At 38.9% G+C, this 18,869-nt stretch overlaps 1 protein-coding gene across 4 annotated transcripts in view; it reads left to right on the top strand.

The window, feature by feature from the left end:
* Positions 1 to 18,019, top strand: part of NRG3 (neuregulin 3) — a 376,165-nt gene extending 358,146 nt beyond the window's left edge. For 2 of the 4 annotated variants that reach the window (XM_064662520.1, XM_064662519.1), the window contains exons 8-9: positions 1,858 to 2,028; positions 6,912 to 18,019. In XM_064662520.1, the coding sequence (XP_064518590.1) occupies positions 1,858 to 2,028; positions 6,912 to 7,419 (679 nt within the window). In that variant the 3' untranslated portion in view covers positions 7,420 to 18,019. Of the gene's footprint in view, positions 1 to 1,857; positions 2,029 to 4,934; positions 5,068 to 6,911 lie in introns of all 4 variants that reach the window. The other 2 variants (XR_010432258.1, XM_064662521.1) reach the window with 2 other exon arrangements.
* Positions 18,020 to 18,869: the final 850 nt, after the last annotated feature.

Here is an 18,869-nt window from a genome sequence, read left to right as displayed (position 1 = left end):
GGTATTACCTGTATGTGTTGAAATTACGTCTGTTACAAATGAGGAGCTTTTGTGAATTTGCATGTGCGTATTATTAGATAGGAGACTGTGTGCTATCATCTAGCAAGGAGGATGCACAAGGGCATCAAATCAACCACAATTAAAAATGTAAAATTTCTAGTTTCAAATATTTGTAATCAGTCTAAAGTCTGATAATCAGTTTTTTTACTTTTGTAGAACATTGATGAATATGCTTCAGTAAGTAAACAACCCTGACTTTCCTTATCCATCACAAATTATTCATTCAGCTGCATCTTTTGAGATCCTCTGCTGTAATAATCTGAGACTCTCCTGAGCAGAATTGGTCAATTATTTTGTGTTGTGGTGGTGTTACTTTACAGAATATGAACTGTAACTCACAACTTGAACTCAGCCTTCAGAACTGAAAGGCCAGTATTTAATTTTTTCAAAGAAGTTTTTTTCACAGCCTCCTTAGTAGCGAAGGAAAAATATATTTAAGGAAGCATCAAAAACCCTGGAGGAAATGCTATTGATCTTTTCAGTTAAAAAGCTATAGAAAAATAAAGGTGTAGAAGAAAACAGAGCCAAGGTGGTGATGGAACACTGATAGCTTGAGCAGTAGGATAAGAGACCATTGAATTTATTTCTTATTTTAACTTTGGACAGAAAAGGTTGGTTTTAATTTGTCCAAGATCCCACTAGTTAAAAAATGCAAATTATTTTTAAGTCATACTATAATAGGAAAAAAAGAAGCAAACTTATCAAAAGTCTTTTGCATTGCTGAATTTTATCAAAAGTTTGAATTATTCACATAGCCAAAATTAATGACTTGTAAAAGGCATCTACAAAACCTATCTTAAGTTGTCATTAAAGATGTAACAGAATATTAGGTAGCACATGCATTTCTGAGACCCAGAAGATGCCAAGAGAAGTAGGAGTAGCTGGAAAATGAATAACCAGTCACACCATGCAGTACTGTGACCTGTTAACATTAAGAATAGGTTATACCTTGTCTTAATTCTGTGTTCCCATATTTTTGATTTAGTAATAGCTAAATTTATGGTTTGCATACCAAAACTGTGGATTCTTGATACCTTTTAATTCCTGCATGAGATGAAAAAAATTCCATTCTCCTTCCAAAACACTAGAAAAATGTTTACAAAAGCAGTTTTCTAAAATAAGTATGAAACTTCTACTTGTTTTTATGAAATTCAAGTTTATATTAAATCACATAAAGTAACAACACAGCACTGATCCATGTATACAAACAGGAAAGCAATCTGTATATGAAACAAGAATAAAACAATATAGAAATCTTGTTCAAAGTGGAGGAAACTTGTCTTAGATGGCTTCTTCAAGCTGCAGTTCATAAACTTCACTTATATTGTTCACTTACACTTTTTTCCTCAATTTAATGTTATTGTATCAGGAAGCAGCACACTGTAGGCTGTAATGGGCTCTCGGTTTCAGATCTGATTTTTGAATTCAGCTGTGGGTATGATGGAGCTGTGCTGTTTGTTTATACTGTCTGAGGAGTAACTCTATGTAGTGGGATTATGATATGCAGCATGGAAAAAAGAAGCATCCTTCATCAAGTGCAAGAAAACATTTAATATACTGGGCAATTATTTTCATTCTGAGAAGAGAGGTGATGTATTAAATAGAGCATAAACAGCAGCTAATGGTGGATTATAGTATTATATTTCCATAGAGAATTTCTACTGTGGCCATCATAGACCGCCACAGCAAAGTTTATGAGAACAGTAATCCATGTGTTATTAATCCTGAACCTTTACTTTGCAGAATTTTATGCTGTTGTTGTGATAATTTTTACTGTACTCTTGGTGTTTTTCCTAGAAGTCTCTCTTCATGCTGCAGCCCAGGACAGAAAAGTGGGATGCTACATCGAAATGCCTTTCGGAGGACTCCTCCCTTGCCTCGGGGTAGGTTCAATGGAATTACAGGACCAGCATATCAACAGCTAGAAGAGTCAAGGATCACAGACCAGGACACAATACCTTGTCACGGGTAAGTAACAGTATAACTGAGCTGAGCCTGTTTGGGAGCGGCTGCTGTTGGGAGGTTAATATGCTTTGCCGTGTTCCAACTTTGTGGTAGTACACTGTGGACCCAGGTTTTATACTGCTGAAAGCAAAAGAATGTTTTCTGCATACTGGCTCTTTGAAGGTAATATGTTTTTATTTGGCTGGCTGCTTTTTTTAAGCATTTCAAAGGCTGTAGAGAGAGGGATCAGAACAAACTGTAAGTGATTGGCAACATTACTCCTTATAACTGTTTTTTCTAGCAGTGCTATGATGTTCTAGTAATTTATGGATAGCATTTTTTTCTTCCATCAATCAGCACCGGGCAAATAAGAGAATTAAGAAGTTCAACTTTTTTTAATAAATCAATGTACATTGTGAAGTTTGTTTTCTATAGACTGAAGACCAATCACTTCACATAGGTTTGTCTTTGAAAAACAATTCCACTATTTTTTTTCCTTTTTTAATTCAGTTTGTTGGAACATTGACTGTGAACTCCAACTGTACATAAAGTCTGAATTTCAGAAGTGCTCCTGAGCACCTGCAGTTGCCTTTGAAGTCTTTTGCAATTGCTGAGGTATTTTGCGTAATATTTACATATTCCTATAGATTTCCAAAGACTTTCCAGGATCATTACAAGCATATCATATATATAAAAATAGGAGTGATATCTGGAATAGAATGAAAAACCCACCGGTTTCATCTGCACACCTGTAAGTCACAGTGAAGAGTTACACTATGAGAAGGGAGCTGCAGGGTTTTGTGTCATAACTGGCTTTATGAAGTGCAGAACTGAGGTCACCCACGTGTTATATTTTTCTTAAGGATGAAAGGAGCTATTATCACTTACCACTCTGATCTCCTGGGAAATGACAGCCACAACATTGTTACATGTGTGTATGTGGTTGTCATCACATGTGTAGGCACCCATCCTCCAGTGCTGCCCTTGGCTCACTGTTTTGTGGATGAATCTACCTAACAAAGCTAGCCACAGTAATTAGGAAAGACAGACCAAGAGCAGGGCTTACCTGGGAAGGGGGAAAGCAAAGCAGCAAAAGGTTTGTGTATCTGGTGCCTTCTTTTAAATAAGTTTGACTCATGCATCTGTCATTGTTACTATTTGCTTCTTCTGAGAAAAAAATTGTTTATTACCTCTTGCAGTAAATGTATTATTGTTTATTTGTATGATAATGTGCATATAATTCCTTGTGAAAATTGTTACTGAAATTGCAACCCTTCCTGAAAGGAACAGGCTGACAGCCTTCCCTCTCCAGCAGACGTCTTATAACATGGGCTCTGGGGAGTGCTGTAGTCTTCTCCTAGAGAGAAGTGAGATACAAAACAGCAAAGCTGTGGGTAGTTGTATTTTCTTTACTCTAGGAAACCAGTGTGGGATATTACAAGTATCGTCTTGTATTGGTCTGTATTTTAAATTTTCAGTTCTGCCAAAGTTTGATATTGGGACGAGCCTGTGATCTTCTGACCTCAGTCTGCTCAGCACTTCATGCTTATTTTGTGCACTAAGGATGTTTAGCATCTAAATATCTGCTGGTTTCACAGTGTTGGTATTCTCATTGGATTTCCAGCCCAAATAAAAAGTTCCCTTGTCCTTTGCAGAAGTTACACTGCTTCCTTTCTTCTCCTTTAAACCTCCGTCTTTCCTTATAGGAATGCACAAATCAAAGTGGTTTATCTCCCTAATTCTATGAGCATTCTGAACTTTGTCCATCAGCAGTTCTGGCTGAAGTTTAGTCAGACTTTGTGTGTTTATACTCGATACAAAAGAGAATAATTTAGCTGATAGTGTTTGTTCCTCCTGCAAAAGTGCTTCTCTTCACATCCCACATTGAGAGGAAGGCTTTTGCTGCCTTCAAAAAGCACCAAATCGTGATATTTGCACACGATCTAATATTGTTTGAGTCAAATACAGGTAATATCAGTTATTTATTCAGTGTATTACTTGAAAGAGTAGAAAAACCTACTTGAAATGAGTGGCTTAAAGAAGTCACCTCCGTGTCAGTTACGTCTCAGACAGGTTCCAGTCCCTGAGGGTGTTGTGAGTTGACATGCAGTGAAGTGGACAGTGGTTTGATCTCCAGCGGTCAGGGACCTGGCAGGAAGGGTCAGCAGTAAAAAATTATTATGCTTCTTTCAGTTTCATTCTTTAATTTAGACTCAAACACTGTATAACATAATTAATTACTGTTGAATATTTATAAATGTTTGCTTTTCTTTTGTTGCGTGGTTTTAGGAGGAGGGTGGAGAGAGAGCTGCACTTTGAAACACATGCAGATGAATAAATTTATTCAGACAAAATAATTTTTCAGATAAAAAACCAGATATATTTCTTTGGAGGAACTATGGTTCTGGGAAAGTTAATGATAGGAAAATGTAATTAAGGTTCTTCAATTATAGTTCTGAGTCTCAGTCTATTGAAAACAGCAGTAGTCTGGTGTCATAAAAGCATGGATCAGTTTGTAATTAACCAAAAGCCAAGTCTCACATGATTTAGATGTAATACCCCTTCCAGTTTAATACCTCACCTGTTGCATACAGTGTATGCACTTTAATTCAACCTCAGTCCCTTTTTGTAAGCCCTGTGAGCACAAGGCAGAAACATGTAAATCTGGCATAAAGTTGGTATGTTTAGCTGTATTTCAAAAAATATTATAGAAATATGCCAGGCATTGTGTTACATGTTACTGCTGCTGCCAGTTAGTTTTCAAAATACAAGGAATAATTGAATCTCTGTTATAGAACTGGCAAATGTTACTGTTTTCTCACCAAATCCATTTTAATTCAATCTTTTCTTGTTTTTGCTTATATATCATCCGTATAAAACATCCATTGCATGTGAAATTCATTAAAAACATTCACTCCCTTTGTTTTCAGGGTGCAGCCCAGAATATATTTAGGGCCTGAATTACCAAAAAAGGGACTAATGCAACTGATGCGATCTCTCCAGCTATAGTCGTTTGAACAATTATATATAAGCAAAGGAAACAAGAGTGGGCACAACCCAAAGGTCTGCACTGTTTTGTTTTCATTTATTTTTTTTTAATTGTCCTCCCTCAGGAATAATATCCCCAATTAGTATTTCATTCATGAGTCTTGAGAAGTGTTCTAAAAAGCTCCTCCATGAATGGCTGCAGGTGTGTCTAAGCACAGTGCAAATGTAATTAACCAAAGCTGGCTCAGATATAATATGTAGCTACATCTGTATAGCGTGGACAGAAAATTCTAGCACATATCCAAAAAGGCTGTTTGCTCTATTATTCCCTGGAGTCCCACTTCCCAAAGCACTTCTCTTTCCATCACATAGCAGCAAAGTTCACAACACCTCCTCCTTATCACAGAGCTCCCAGATGCATGTTCTGCTCTTTTGGGGATGCCTGGAGACCTCTGTACAGACCTTCATGTGTGCATGTGTACACATGAATATGTGTCAGGCACTTGTACAAACGCAGTGCCACCACAGACGAGTTAATTACAGGTCAGTGGCACTCTGCTGGAAATGAGCCTGAAGATACCTCCTGCTGTCTCCTGTCTGACACCTGGCGGGGAGGATGGGCCAAAGGAAGCCTTTCCAGTTAATTCCCATTATGTGCTAATGCTGCACTATGGCTGTTTCACGGGATTCACTTTCTTTTCATTAGCTCTTTTTCTGCCCATACCAAAAAGCAGCGAGGTACATATGAGTAGAAGGATATCCCTAGTGAGGTCCAGCGGGATTTTCAGAATAATACCCTTGAAGTCAGAGCACTTGCCTCCACACCAGGTCTAAATGTTGCTGTCCTCATCCATGGATAAAACATGTTAGATTAACCATTAGCTTGCCTTATTAAATAGTGATAAGCTGATTATAAATAAAGTATATTCTGGTACTGAGGTAATGTCTGTGGTCCTTAGTAACATGACTAGTAGATGGAGTAACTCTTAGAGCACCATATTTCTAGTAATACTACTTTCAGATGGGAAACTTCTTTTTTTTTTTCATTGTTTCCTTTATTTTATATTTAGTATACTTTCCATTTCTTTTTTTTTAACTATTTTTTGTAAACAAAACATTTCCCTCTCAGAATAATGAATTTGGCTTTGAAACAAAATGGAAATGCTGATAAATTTCACCAAGTTGCCTCACAATAAATAAAATCATGCTGTGAGATGTATTAGTGGAAGATAAAGGATTGGGGTTTTTTTAAACAGTATTACAATATCAAGAGAACACAGACATTTGCTCAAGCCTAATATATATTAGCTCTATTTCCAGATGAAATCTAATAAAACAAACCAGGCCAACATTATGGTAAAGGCTATTGAAAAAATAGACATTTTTCAGAGGTACACTGCACTTAGATGCTCTGATTGTTTGAAGGGGAGTACAATCATTTCTATGTAAACAAAGACTACACAGCCATGTGTGTTTAAAGTTCTTTTTATCTGCATCTTTTTTAAGTGTTTTCCTAAAATAACCATTTGACATTGAGAGTTCTGACATTGAAGAAAGTATCAATCCATTTCTGGATTCAGAAATGTAGGAATAGAATGTCAAATTTAATTTCAAAGCAAATTAATAATACATTATAACTTCTGAAATCTTTTAAAAAGGAATTTTCATTACTCTCATGTACTGGTGGGCAAAATGAGACTGAGGGAAAAGCAGTGGCTTGCCACTGGCAGATCTGAGAATCAAAAGCTGTCTCCAGAGCCTGTTGTTTTCCCCAGGGCCCCACCACTGCCAAGTGCTCCTAGTGGAAGGGAAAAATCATGTGTATCCTTTCAGCACAGTTCACTAAACCTCAGTGTCCCTGCTGCCAGTTGCATCTGACCACTTGATGTAAAACAAAAACCGTTTTTTACTCTTTCCAGGTATTCATCCAGTGGTTTAAAAACTCCTCAGAATACTTCAATAAATATGCAACTGCCTTCAAGAGAGACAACCCCATATTTTAATAACGTGGATCAGAAGGACTTGGTCGGCTATTCATCTTCAAGGGCCAACTCCGTTCCCATCATCCCGTCTGTGGGCTTGGACGAAGCCTGCATGCAAATGCAAAATGTTTCTGAAGTAACAGGCATCAAATGGTGCAAAAACTCCTATTCTGCTGAACTTGTCAATGTGAGTTCCCCTGTCAGTAATTGTCTTATAGCAGAACAACACGAAGTGAAAATATTGCTAGAAACTGTGCAGGAGCAGATCCGGATTCTGACGGACGCGAGGCGGTCGGAGGACTATGAACTGGCGAGCGCAGACGCAGAGAGCAGCGCGAGTGAAAACACGGCCTTCCTGCCCATGAGCCCCTTGGCCAAGTCGGAGCGAGAGGGGCAATTTGTCTTAAAAAATGAAACACAAAGAGACTCAGTATTGACCAAGTGACTTTGTGCGGGGGTTGTGGGAGGGGAAATGAGAGATCTGTGCATTCGATGCTTTGCTAAACAGGAAGGGAGGAAGTTAAATACAAATTATTTATATGCATTAATTTAAGAGCATCTACTTAGAAGAAACCAAATAGTCAATCGCCCTCATATCATAGTGTTTTTTAACAAAATATTTTTTTAAGGGAAAAGTTCCAGGAGGGATGAAGCGTGCATCAGGTGCTTTCTAGGCAGGATTACACAGTTTCAGTTACAGAGGATTTTACCATGGTCCCGTTCAACTGTCCAAAGTCTTAGGCTATGCATCTTCTTTTCAGTAAAGTCCAAGACCATTCTTAGATGCATTTGTGGTTTCAGGGCAGTGCTGCAGCGAGCTACTGGCCAGGGATTCAGACCCTGGGGACCAAGTCCCGTGAGCCCAGCACAGGTCTAATCCCGTCTCCCCCTCTCCTCTTGATTCCAGGTTCATACCACAGAAACAGGCACACAGATTCCTACTTCTGAGTTCTGGTACCTGCTGTGGAATGAGGTCATCCCTAAACTGAACATATTCTTAACTCTCGACCTTAATTTGATGTGTCGATCAGCCAAGAAAGTCAATGGAATCATTTAGGAGCTTTGGGTTCTGCCAAGCATGGAGAGGGATTGGGTTCTGTAGAGATCCAGTGGTTAGAAGCCGGTGGCTGCTCCATCTTCTGAGCTTTGCCTACCAGAGCTGCCTTGGTGGAGAGTTAGGAAGAACAAGGGAAAATGCAGAAGTGTGTATTACAACAGGTGTGGTTTTGGTTTCTGATTTGGGGTTTTTTTTGAGTGGCACCATAAACTCCGTTGTTCGTTAGCACCCCTAAACATTTCTAAACTTTTACACTTTGAAGGCATTTGTAAGCTCTCAAGGAGCACTTCTTGGTGTCTGTGTATATTTTTTTTTAACTTACCTTTTATTATGGGTTGTTCAGAGAAGAGTCAGGGAGATCCAGTATGATCAAAATCCAGCTGATAAGTGTTCACTATGCCTAATTTGTTCCTGCATTCAGTTCTCCAGTTACTTTAATTAATTATGGCTTAGGCTTGTGAACTTTAAAGTTTCAACCCTGCAGATGATTCTATGGACAGACCCGCAGGCATGCACAGATCTGAGTCTAATGGGGCTGTATAAGAGCAGATGGCTTCCACCAAGTCACTCCCTGCAGGGGATCAAGGTCTTAGAGAAGAAGTGTCATTGCCTGGCTGCCGTATCCCAGTCACATTATAGCACTTTTTCCATTAGCTTTCTTTTTAGTCCCTCTTTCCCCCAGAAATTGTAACAAAATATGCCAATAGTACAATGAATTGGGTTCGGTGACACATATTACTGGTTTTATTGGTATTAAAATATCTGCTTATTCTTGGGGGGAAAAGTCAACTATAATAAATAATTGCGAAATAACCTTCCCTGGTTAATATCAGAAGATTGATTAGAAAAAACAGTATATACAGAATGTATTTAAACATTCCTTTGCAGCAAATTAATGGTTAAATTTATTAATGTGCCCCAGACTTTCTAGTTCACAAGTCTCAAGACTTCCCAAAATAGCACAATCGATCACGCTGTGCTGTTGTATGTTGAGTCAGAATAAAGCAATATTTTAACCTCTGTCAAGTAAATTTGGAAAAGAAATGCTGAAGGTGTATGTCATTTTTTTTGTTAAGGCAGTAAAAAAAAATTAACAGTCTTCATTCAGCAAGTCTTATTTTGGGTTCCTTTTGTGGTTTTGATTTTGGGGTTTCTTTTAAAGATAAAGTTGATGAAATTGTCTTGTTTACAGAACTTTCTATGGCTGTAATCTTTGCTGTGTGTTTTCAGTAGAAATATATTTGAGGGCAAACTGTTGTTCTGTGCCCCAGGATGGAGCCTGTCTTGTTTGGACTCCCTTCTGCAAAGACACAGAGCTTTTGTTGTATCAGTGAGGTGGATCGCCATGAGGTTTGGTCTCACCCTGTTTTTCTGCCCTATGTTGTGGCTGGGCACAGTCTCACTGCATGAACTGAGCTGACTGTGGTGGGTGTGGTCCCAAGCCCACACTAGATAAATCCTCTGAAAGACAGGGTGTATTAGGTGGGGCTCAGCTTTGCATCCCTACAATCATATGACTTTTCTGTTAACAGCATTTACATCCCACCATCTGAGGGCATGAGCAAAGTGAGCTTGCTTCTGCCCATAAGCCCTGTGAACATACCTGTAATATAAAAGCTGGTTACTATATAAAGCTCTGGTTCAACAATTTGTAAAGTATGATCACTATTAATAAATTTTTCACCATTAATTTCATCGAGATGGTCTCTCTGCTAAAATGTGCAGAATCCTGCCCAAATTGATGTTTCAGAATTAAATCTTTTCAATCCAGATGTAAGACCTCCTCACCCCCAAATTATTCCAAACTCTGCAGTTTCACCTCTGGCAACATAATGGAAACACACAACAAGATTTCAGTTGAAGAAAGAACCATATCATAAGCAATGCCTTTATGGAGTGAATGTGTTCACGCAGCACCCCCGAAAGACCCAGAAAGAGGGGACAAGCAATGTATTTAAGAGAATGAAATGTCTAACTGAATGACAGATGAAGATCTGAAATGGTGAGGATATCTTCGGTTCGTGTTAGAGATGCGATCTTGTACTCAGCAAAGGATGTGTGACTGTTATATGTTAACTGTTCTATTCAGTTTTCAGCATGTTTGAATAGAGAGACGTTAATATTAACCATATGACAGACTAGTGTATTATTTGTTAAGAGTATTACTTCAGATCTTATTGAAACTGTCATTGTTTGCAGAGGAAAACAAAAAGGTTTGAAAACGTCAAACTAGGTAGCCTTAATGTCGTTTGTGTGGTTCTCTAACACAGCTGTTTTCCTCTGTGGACCTTCCTATTTTACAGTGAATGGGACAACATTTTCTCCGAGGTCTGACAACTCATTATGTAAAGGATCCATAAGAAAGTTGTACTGAAACAGCTGAAGTGGTAGGCCAAATATTGCTTTACTTCTGGTCCCATTGAACTCAGTGGATTGGAAGGGCTGTGAATCAGTGCAAAATGCAGTTCATTCCTAGATTTACATCTGTTCCCAGCCTTGGAAACAGTCTGTAATCCGCCTAGAAGAGGCTCTGAATTGAGTCATTTACCTGTAACACAATTAAAAATTTTATCTGGCCTATGAAGTTCCAGGTGTAGCCTGGTGTGAAAATTTGCACATGTAGCATGGCATTCAAGCAAACAGCTGGCTAAATAAATTGAACTTTCTCTGAACTGAACAGAGAAAACCTATCTCCCTTCAGTGTAATCCTGTGGAGGAGAATTACGGGAGATGTATGTCCTGATATTTTTACTTTTGTTTAGAATTTTTTCAAAAACAATCCAAAATAACTCTAAAAAGAACCCCAGTAGAACAATCCCAGCAGTTGAGATGGGAAATGTAGGTAAGTATGGGCACATTTCATAGTTTTAATCACTGAAAAACTCTTTGGTACCCCATGACCTAAAGCTTAAATGTTTTAATTTTTGCAGGATCATGTTTAGATCAACAAATGCCTCCATGAAAAAAGAGCTGTTCAGAATGCTTTTGGTTTCTAGCCGCCTAGCCATGGTCTCGGCTGGTGTAGTCAATGCATATGACAGGGCATATTAATAGAGGATCACATCCCAAATCTGTACTACTGCAAGTCTAGTGTAGTGTGACAAAGCTTAGTAGTCTACCATATGATGTAAGCACTACTGCACTGATTTATGGAGCTACCTGCATTTTGCTTATGAAAATCACAGCATTGTGTGAACACTCTCAGTGGAATACGGTGCGAGGTCCATTGGCTGAGTGATTGGTTTGTCAGGTCTCTCTGTCACAGGGGCTGAGTGGCCCTGGCCAGGCTCTAACAGCAGTGAACTTACCACCATGTGGCTAATTCCAAAGTCAGTCATCAGAATCCTGCAGCTCCAGGTTTAAATTTTGAAAAAAGCAATGAGTTGATGGCATGTGGTCAATGACCAGGCGTGTGCTCGATATGCTCCTGAATTGAAATGTTCAGTTAATTCATGTCTAGTTCTCGTGTAAGTAGGGAGAAAATCTGGATTCCTTTTCCGAGTCATCCCCAGCTTCCCTTAGTCTAATTTTGGACATTACTTGAACATTTCTTACAAGAAAGTCTGGAAATGAAAACCAAAGAAGAACTCTTTCAGAGTTCTAGCTGCAGTAAGTAAAATTGAAGCTTGAATGAGCAGACCTGGAATAAAAACTGGTTTTGAAAGTGGTATTAATATCAATTGCCTTTCAATAAAATGGAATTTCCCTGTAAACCGTTTACCACTTGGGAAAAGATGGGCAGAATGAGCTTATAAAGTGATTTATTATGTTGCCATGAATTTAAAATGCTCATCTCCCAGCCGATTGGAGAAAAGCAAATATTTAGGATAGATTTTTCAGCTTTTGTGATTTTTTTTTTTATTTTATTTCAGTAGCCCCACAGGTCAATGATCCATTGTCTGTATTGTCTGTCCTCTTTTGTGGTCCAAATGCTGGACTGTTAGATTTCCTTAAAGAGAACAAGATTTTATCTAAATTTTATTTTTAAATTATTCATAGAATAATATATTTCTTTGTCTTGCTGAAAACATAAAGTAATGCAAACTTTTTTTTTTTGTGCTGCATTATTGCTGAATTCGCAGCAAGATTATGCTGCCTTTGTTTTGATATCTACTCACATGAAAACAACTGTGACACCCAGTTTTCAGGTTTTAGACTTGGCACTTCCAAATCATCATATCAAACAGGATTTTTGTATTTTAAATAGCAAAGTTCAAACACGACATAGAAATGAAATAGCTACAACAGCAGTAAACTTATTAAGAAAGTTGGTTTGCGGTTTGTTGGTTTTTTTTCATTTTTATTCCATAGCAATTAGAGGATTGGGCCATAGGAATTGGTAGTCTCTTGCAAGTAATGCAGTCACAGAATATATTAGTGGCAGTGGAAAGTCATTGCTGTAGCCCAGAACTAGAAAAGCCACAGCAGAGAAGGAATCACTCATCCAGTGTGTGCTGCAGGGGGTAAAAGTGCTTTCATTTTAATAGCAAAAACCAATATAGTTGTTTTTTCTGTTGAAACTGCCATAAAAGATAAATTACCTGAATTTATTAATGACCATGGTGGTAGTGTTTGAGAAGAGGAAAAGGGGCAGAAATTCCCAAATTTGTAATGCTTGTCCGGTCCCTTGGAACAAAGCTAGTTATGTTTTGATTCTTTATTATTACAGCACAGTTTTCAGTGCTGCAGAGACAGAGAGATCACACCTCACTGACAGCCTGCACTGACCCTTTCTTGCTTGAAAAGATTTAGCAGTTTCCTCTTTGATCAACAGTCCTGTAAACAAGGGATGATTTATTGAAGTGAAAATACAGCTATAAGGTTAGGGGTTTTTTATGTAAGAAACTATATTTAATTTTATAGCTATAATGAAGAGAGGTTACTGATGACTGAAGAATGTAAATAATGTATGTAAGTGGCATGGAAATCCTGTATTTGTACCATAGCTTTTGATAATACATTCTCTTAACACCGTCAGGGGAGACCTACATGCAGTTTTTATATTTTTTTCCTTAACAGGGACAATGGTCTGTACCACATCACTATAGTGGCTAGGCATTGATGTACCCTTGTCCTTATTTTTTCCTCTTGCATTGCAAGACCCACTTCTGTGCTGTCCCATGCCTGGTCTAGTTTTACTGAAATAACTGAATTTGTAACGATTCAACATCTTTATTCACATTCAGTTTTACCTTGCCCTCAGCATCAAGAGTATCAGCCTGACATTTGGGACACTGGGGGTATCTGCTGAGTAAATTTAAGGCCTAGAACAGTTTTATGCACTTGCATTTGTCTGCTTTGTGTTGACCTAACAGGAAATCTTTGCCTTGAAGAAGGATTTATGCAGCCCATGCTGCAAGGCATTTTCCTGCCCTTCTCTCATATCTGCCACTATCAGTATTTCCAATCTCTTCAGTCAGCTGCCCTCTTTGAGTTCTCCTGCCCAGCATTGGGAAGTACTGTGAGATTACAGACCAGAAGCCTCAGACTTCTTTTAGCATACCAAAGACCAGAAGTCATCTGAAATGTCCTGAGCTATAACTTCAGATACGACTTTCTGCCTCTTACTAGTAAAATGTCTCCAAAGGTTGAGGTCTCTGAAATGCATTGCATTAAATTATGTAATATAAATAATGCCAAAGTGCATAAAATTGAGAGTTATATGGCAAATATTATTTTTTAGTGTATGTCTTGCTTTGAAGGAATACAGAACGAGAGCTCCCAGCTGGAAACTAAAAATACAAACAATAACACAAGAATAGAAAATAATACAAAGAATAATTAATATTATAAAATAAGAAATAGTTCCTTGCTTTCTCTGAAATAAACAGTCATAGTTGAAGGTTATCGAGATGCATCAGGGAAATGAAGAAGTTTCAGTGAGGCTGTTTTATAAGTTTTATGTCTAAGAGCTTTTCTCAAGGAATTCAGGCTTCCCTTGCTTGACAATAATTAAGATGATGTTTCCTCCATAACGTTACTCCTGTACAGAGTCAAATATTGCATACCTCAGCATAAGCAGAACAGAAATGCAGGATAGGTTTCACTTTGGCTTTCTGACTCAAGTTGGACTCACTTGCTTTAGATTATCTCTGATCTATTCCAGGAAAGAATAAATGAATATCAAAAGAAAAATAAAGAAGAGACACATGAACACTTAATGATTATTTTTTAAAAAATCTACCAATTGGTATTAAGATTAGAGCCATCTGCTGAACTTGAGTGTTCTAGAAATAGCTGAGATTTTGACTGTTCTTGGTGGGGGAAACAGCAAGTAGTAGAAGTATTACCACCCCAGCAAGATGCACACTGTGAACAACTGGAGAATAGGGTAAGGAGCTTCTCCTGGCTATGGCACAGCTTTTTGCATGGGTGAGGAGGGACGGATTTTGCATCAAGCCATGTCATGTCTTCTGAGAAACTTGTCCTTTATTTCTTTCTCAGATCTTTCTCATTTCAGTGAAATTGTGGTCATCAGCACTAGTTTGGTTTTGGGTTTTTTGTGACTTAAAAATTCTAGGATCATTTAAAGTGTTGAATTTTGGAAGCAGAGACTTCTGAAGAAAAAAGTAAAATTTCTTCCGTGATTTTTTTACATCATCTTTAATTGAAATGCTTGTATTAACTATTTTTTAAAAAATTAGATGTTACAAATCTAAATGCAAATATTTAGATTTACATGATGTTAATAGGAGATGGGTAAGATCTATGTTTCTCTCCTGATCTAGTTGAAGACTCCTCTGTTCATTGTAGGGGGGTTGGACTAGATGACCTTTAAAGGTCCCTTCCAACTCAAACTATGCTAGCCATGTTCAAGTTATTTCTTTTATGTATCAAATTGCCTATAAAATGTTGAGATTTCTGTGCACATCCGTGGCAACTTTGGATTTTGCATGTAAAGGTAAATAAGATATTTACAAAGAAAAAACGGACTATGTAAAACTTCCAGGTCAGACTGGTGTTGCACAAGGGGCAGCTGTTTCACTGAAAGCAGTTAATATGAAGTAAATGAGGTTCTCAAAGGAGGATGTTTATGGTGGCTCAGCAGTTGAGCTGTCTGAAATAAAACCCAGGTTTCTACCTCTGCAGAGCTAACCTGTGCTCCTTTCTAAAAGTGGCCCACAGAGTGTCTGCAGCTCCTCCACCAGTGACTGTACCAAAAGGCAGGTGACAGCACTGACTTCTGTGAAGGCTCCTCTCATTAAATCAAAATGAAGTAATATGAACTAAAAATTGATGGGTCTGATTCTCCCAGGTATTGCCAGGTTATATGGAGTGCCAGCAGGAATGCTGATTTACAGTTTCTGAGGCTGTGGCCCGTGATTTGACCTGACCTGCTAGTTCTCCCTGCCTGAGCTGGGGCAATCTAAGCAGAAATATCTCTGCCTATCAGGGTAACTTCAGAACATCATTAAAGCAGTTTGATTCCAGCTAACCTCATTTTTTATACTTCATTGCATATTCTCCTTGATTATTGCAGAGGTGAAGCTGCTTCCAGCTTAAAGTTGTTATCACTGATCTGTCTTTGCCAGAGTAACTGGTTGGGATCACTCAGGTCCAGTTCTGACAGTGGTGTAAGGTCCTCCAATTCTGCAGATCAGAGCTGGCTCTCGCAGTCCAACATCATATCTATATCATAGAATGGTTTGGCTTGGAAGAGACCTTAAAGATATCTAATTCCAAGCCCCCTGCAGTGAGCAGGGACACCTTACAATAGACCAGGTTACTCTAAGCCCCATCCAACCTGGCCTTGAAAACTTCCAGGGATGCAGCATCCACAGCTTCCATGGGCAGCCTGTTCCAGTACCTCATCACCCTCACAGTGAAGAAAAATGTACAGGCACAACTGTCCCTACTTGTTCTGCAGCAATTGTATGCATGGATCAGCTGTCAGGCTGATCTTTCACATTATCCATTTTATTTAACAAAGCTATCTCTTAAATATAAGTTCTGTGTTGGTTCTCTGTATGTTGTATAGAGAAGCAGTGAAGGCAAATTCAGCCTGTTGGCATTTTCACACCAGCTAACGATGGTATGCTTTTTTTCAGAGGAGCTCAGAAGACAAACCATAAAATTCTGACCTACCTGGTCAGAGCAGGGTTATTATGAGCAGGTTTTGTCCATGTATGTTCTTATCTATTTTGTCTTTTTTCCTAAGAAATCATCTTTCTTCCAAGAGCCCATGTTCCTAAAAAACCATTAAGTAAAGGTAAGGCAAGAGATGTGCTTTGTCTTCTCTGCAGAGGAGACAGGGACACAAGTAAATGCTAATTACCAAAAACCTTTCCAGCTGATTCCACTCATATTTGCACAGACAGGTGATGGTAAAATGACTCTATATGGTTTGTCACATCTATTTGCAGGCTGTGACATATATAAACTGTTTTGAATTGTCTGTGGTTTGTAATATCTTAGATGGACTTTGAGGGTGCAGGCGGTGTTCTGGGTTGTGGGGAAGCATCCCACAGGCTCAGACCCTTCTTCAGGCAAGGAATCAGGTTTCACAGTAGGGGGACCTCCTAAGCTAAAAATTAGAAACTCTCCCAAGGTTGAGATAAAAGGGCAACTTGGAAAAAAACACTAGAAATCACAGTCCTTTAAAACAAGGCTCCTCTTTAACCCCATATGGATTAGCAACAAAGTTGTGATTTTTATTTCAATTTCTCCAGTAAGTAATAGAGTAGTTTTGCTTTTCCATTAGTTTAAACCTGTCTATAGGTGGCTTCAGAGGGCAAAGAGGACACATCACTGTGTGAACAGCTGTGCTCTAGGAAGGTGGTTGCTCATGGACAACTTCCCATCCTTGAGGGTGGGATCTGGTCATCAGCACTTTGCCTGTCTTCCTTAATTAGCTGAGAGAAGACCAGGCAGTGCTCTGCACTCCTTGCTTCTTATCTGCTGATGAAACTTGGAGCAAATCTTTGTACCAGAAGCATTTAAAAATGGAACAGAGGTGATGGAGATGGGGTCTGTTCACTGTGAATATCCAGCTGGGATAGCTGGAATAACTGCAAGGGAAGAGTTGCCTTTGCAAATCATGTGCCTGATTTGTTGGTTAAATAGTTTTTCAGTCCTCCCTATTTAGTCAACAAGGACGTTAAGATGTCCAGAATTAAAAGTGGAATGATTGGTTCCCGGTACTAATCTTAATGGCCACAAATCCAGTATTTCAGAGTTTTTGCTGAGCACTTAGCAAGTAGAGTCAATCAAGCTTCACTTAAATAGATGACCTTTTATTGTAGAGTTACACCTGATTTCATGCTTTCCTTTATTGATCACCACATCTTTTCTATGTCACATAAAGTTATGCTTACCTTAAAACTGATCTGTAGATGTGCCTGAAACAGCACCTAATGTGAACATGAAATCTGAGTGTTCTCAACGTGTAGGGCGAGTCTTGTGAAACCTCTTTTTTAGCAGCCGAAAGTCTTGAACCATTCACTGAAATAAGACAACTATTTGATTTCAACAAAATTGATTCTGCTGTCAATAAAATCACTGATAAACACTTGAGTTGAATTTGGGGCTTCTGAGTATATATATATATATATGTAAAGCTACATACACAAATTTTCTTTTAGAACATAGAAATGAATGCTCCAACTTAAAGTTTATTCATCTAAATAGCTGGAGAAAATATCCACTTAACCACATAGCCTAAACACATTGAAGTATGGGGGAAAAGGTGTTTATTTTCACCTGTGTTTATTTTTTCACCGGTAAAAACAAATAAAAAGAGAAGAAAAATAATCATAGTGCCTATGACAAAGATTGTGTTTCAAGGAGTGTGCAATGTGTACCTTGATTACTTTAACTGCAAATGAAAGCCGCTTTTAGACTGAGTGTGGTTGAAAGGAAATATCGTTAGAAAAAATGTCATGCAGCATCCCAGGAAATGTTTTGGTTCGATCTGTTTGGCCTCCGTTTTTGTGGAGCTGTACATTCCTGTCCATGGTTCTAAAGGATAAAAAAAGAACTGATTTCAGAATCAATCTGTATTTTGACTCGTTTTTATACTCTCCACACCCAGGCTGGTTTATTGTATGTGTAAGTGAAGCTGAACAGTATAATTTGTCTATTTAGTATCACAAATGAGTTTTACTGCGTTACTGAATTCAGTCCTTTTTCCCTGCTCAAGTGGTATGCTCCTGCTGTCTGCAGCCATCTCTCGCTCAAAGCAGAGGTTTCATTTGTTCACAAAGCCACAAGAAGGGTCGAGGCCAATCTGTCTGAAGACACAGGATCTCTTCATTCAGCCTTGCTGGTGGGAGGATTAGCCAGGGTTAGCTGGAATTTGAGACAACAATCTCTGACGTCTCGGCACATGGAGAGGCATCTGCCTGGAAAGCCCAAGATTTCTGCTGCAGAAGTCAATCCTTCCAGTCTCACCTGCAAGCCTCTCAGCTTTAGGCTAAATGAATCAGGTAGAAAGGCTGAACTGTCCAAAATAACACATTCTCAGGGAGGATCAGCTGAGAAGAGAGGCAGAGATGGCAATATCCTTAATTCTGGAGTCCCAACAATAAAAAAGTACAACTTCTTTGCAAAATTATTTCTTAGCTGAACACAGCAGAACACATCGAGGTGTCACAGCAGCAGCCATGGGGACGGGGCAAAATTTCAATGTCATCCACCCCTGACCAGCCAGGGGCCCCCCGCTGGGGCAGCCACAGCCGATGGATGTGGTGCCCACCCCTCCATGAAGCCCCTGCCACCTTGTGTGGATGTTCCCGCCTTCCCCCTGTGCCCAGGGTCATGTTTTCAAGCACATCACCAGAAGTTTGTGCTGAACTGCTCCACGCTGAGCTTATTCATCATCCAAACCCCAAAGAGGCTTT

The sequence above is a fragment of the Pseudopipra pipra genome, chromosome 8 (assembly GCF_036250125.1).
Source record: "Pseudopipra pipra isolate bDixPip1 chromosome 8, bDixPip1.hap1, whole genome shotgun sequence".
Classification (NCBI taxonomy): domain Eukaryota; kingdom Metazoa; phylum Chordata; class Aves; order Passeriformes; family Pipridae; genus Pseudopipra; species Pseudopipra pipra.
Note: the sequence above shows the minus strand (reverse complement) of the source record. Positions and strands in the feature narration are given on the sequence as shown.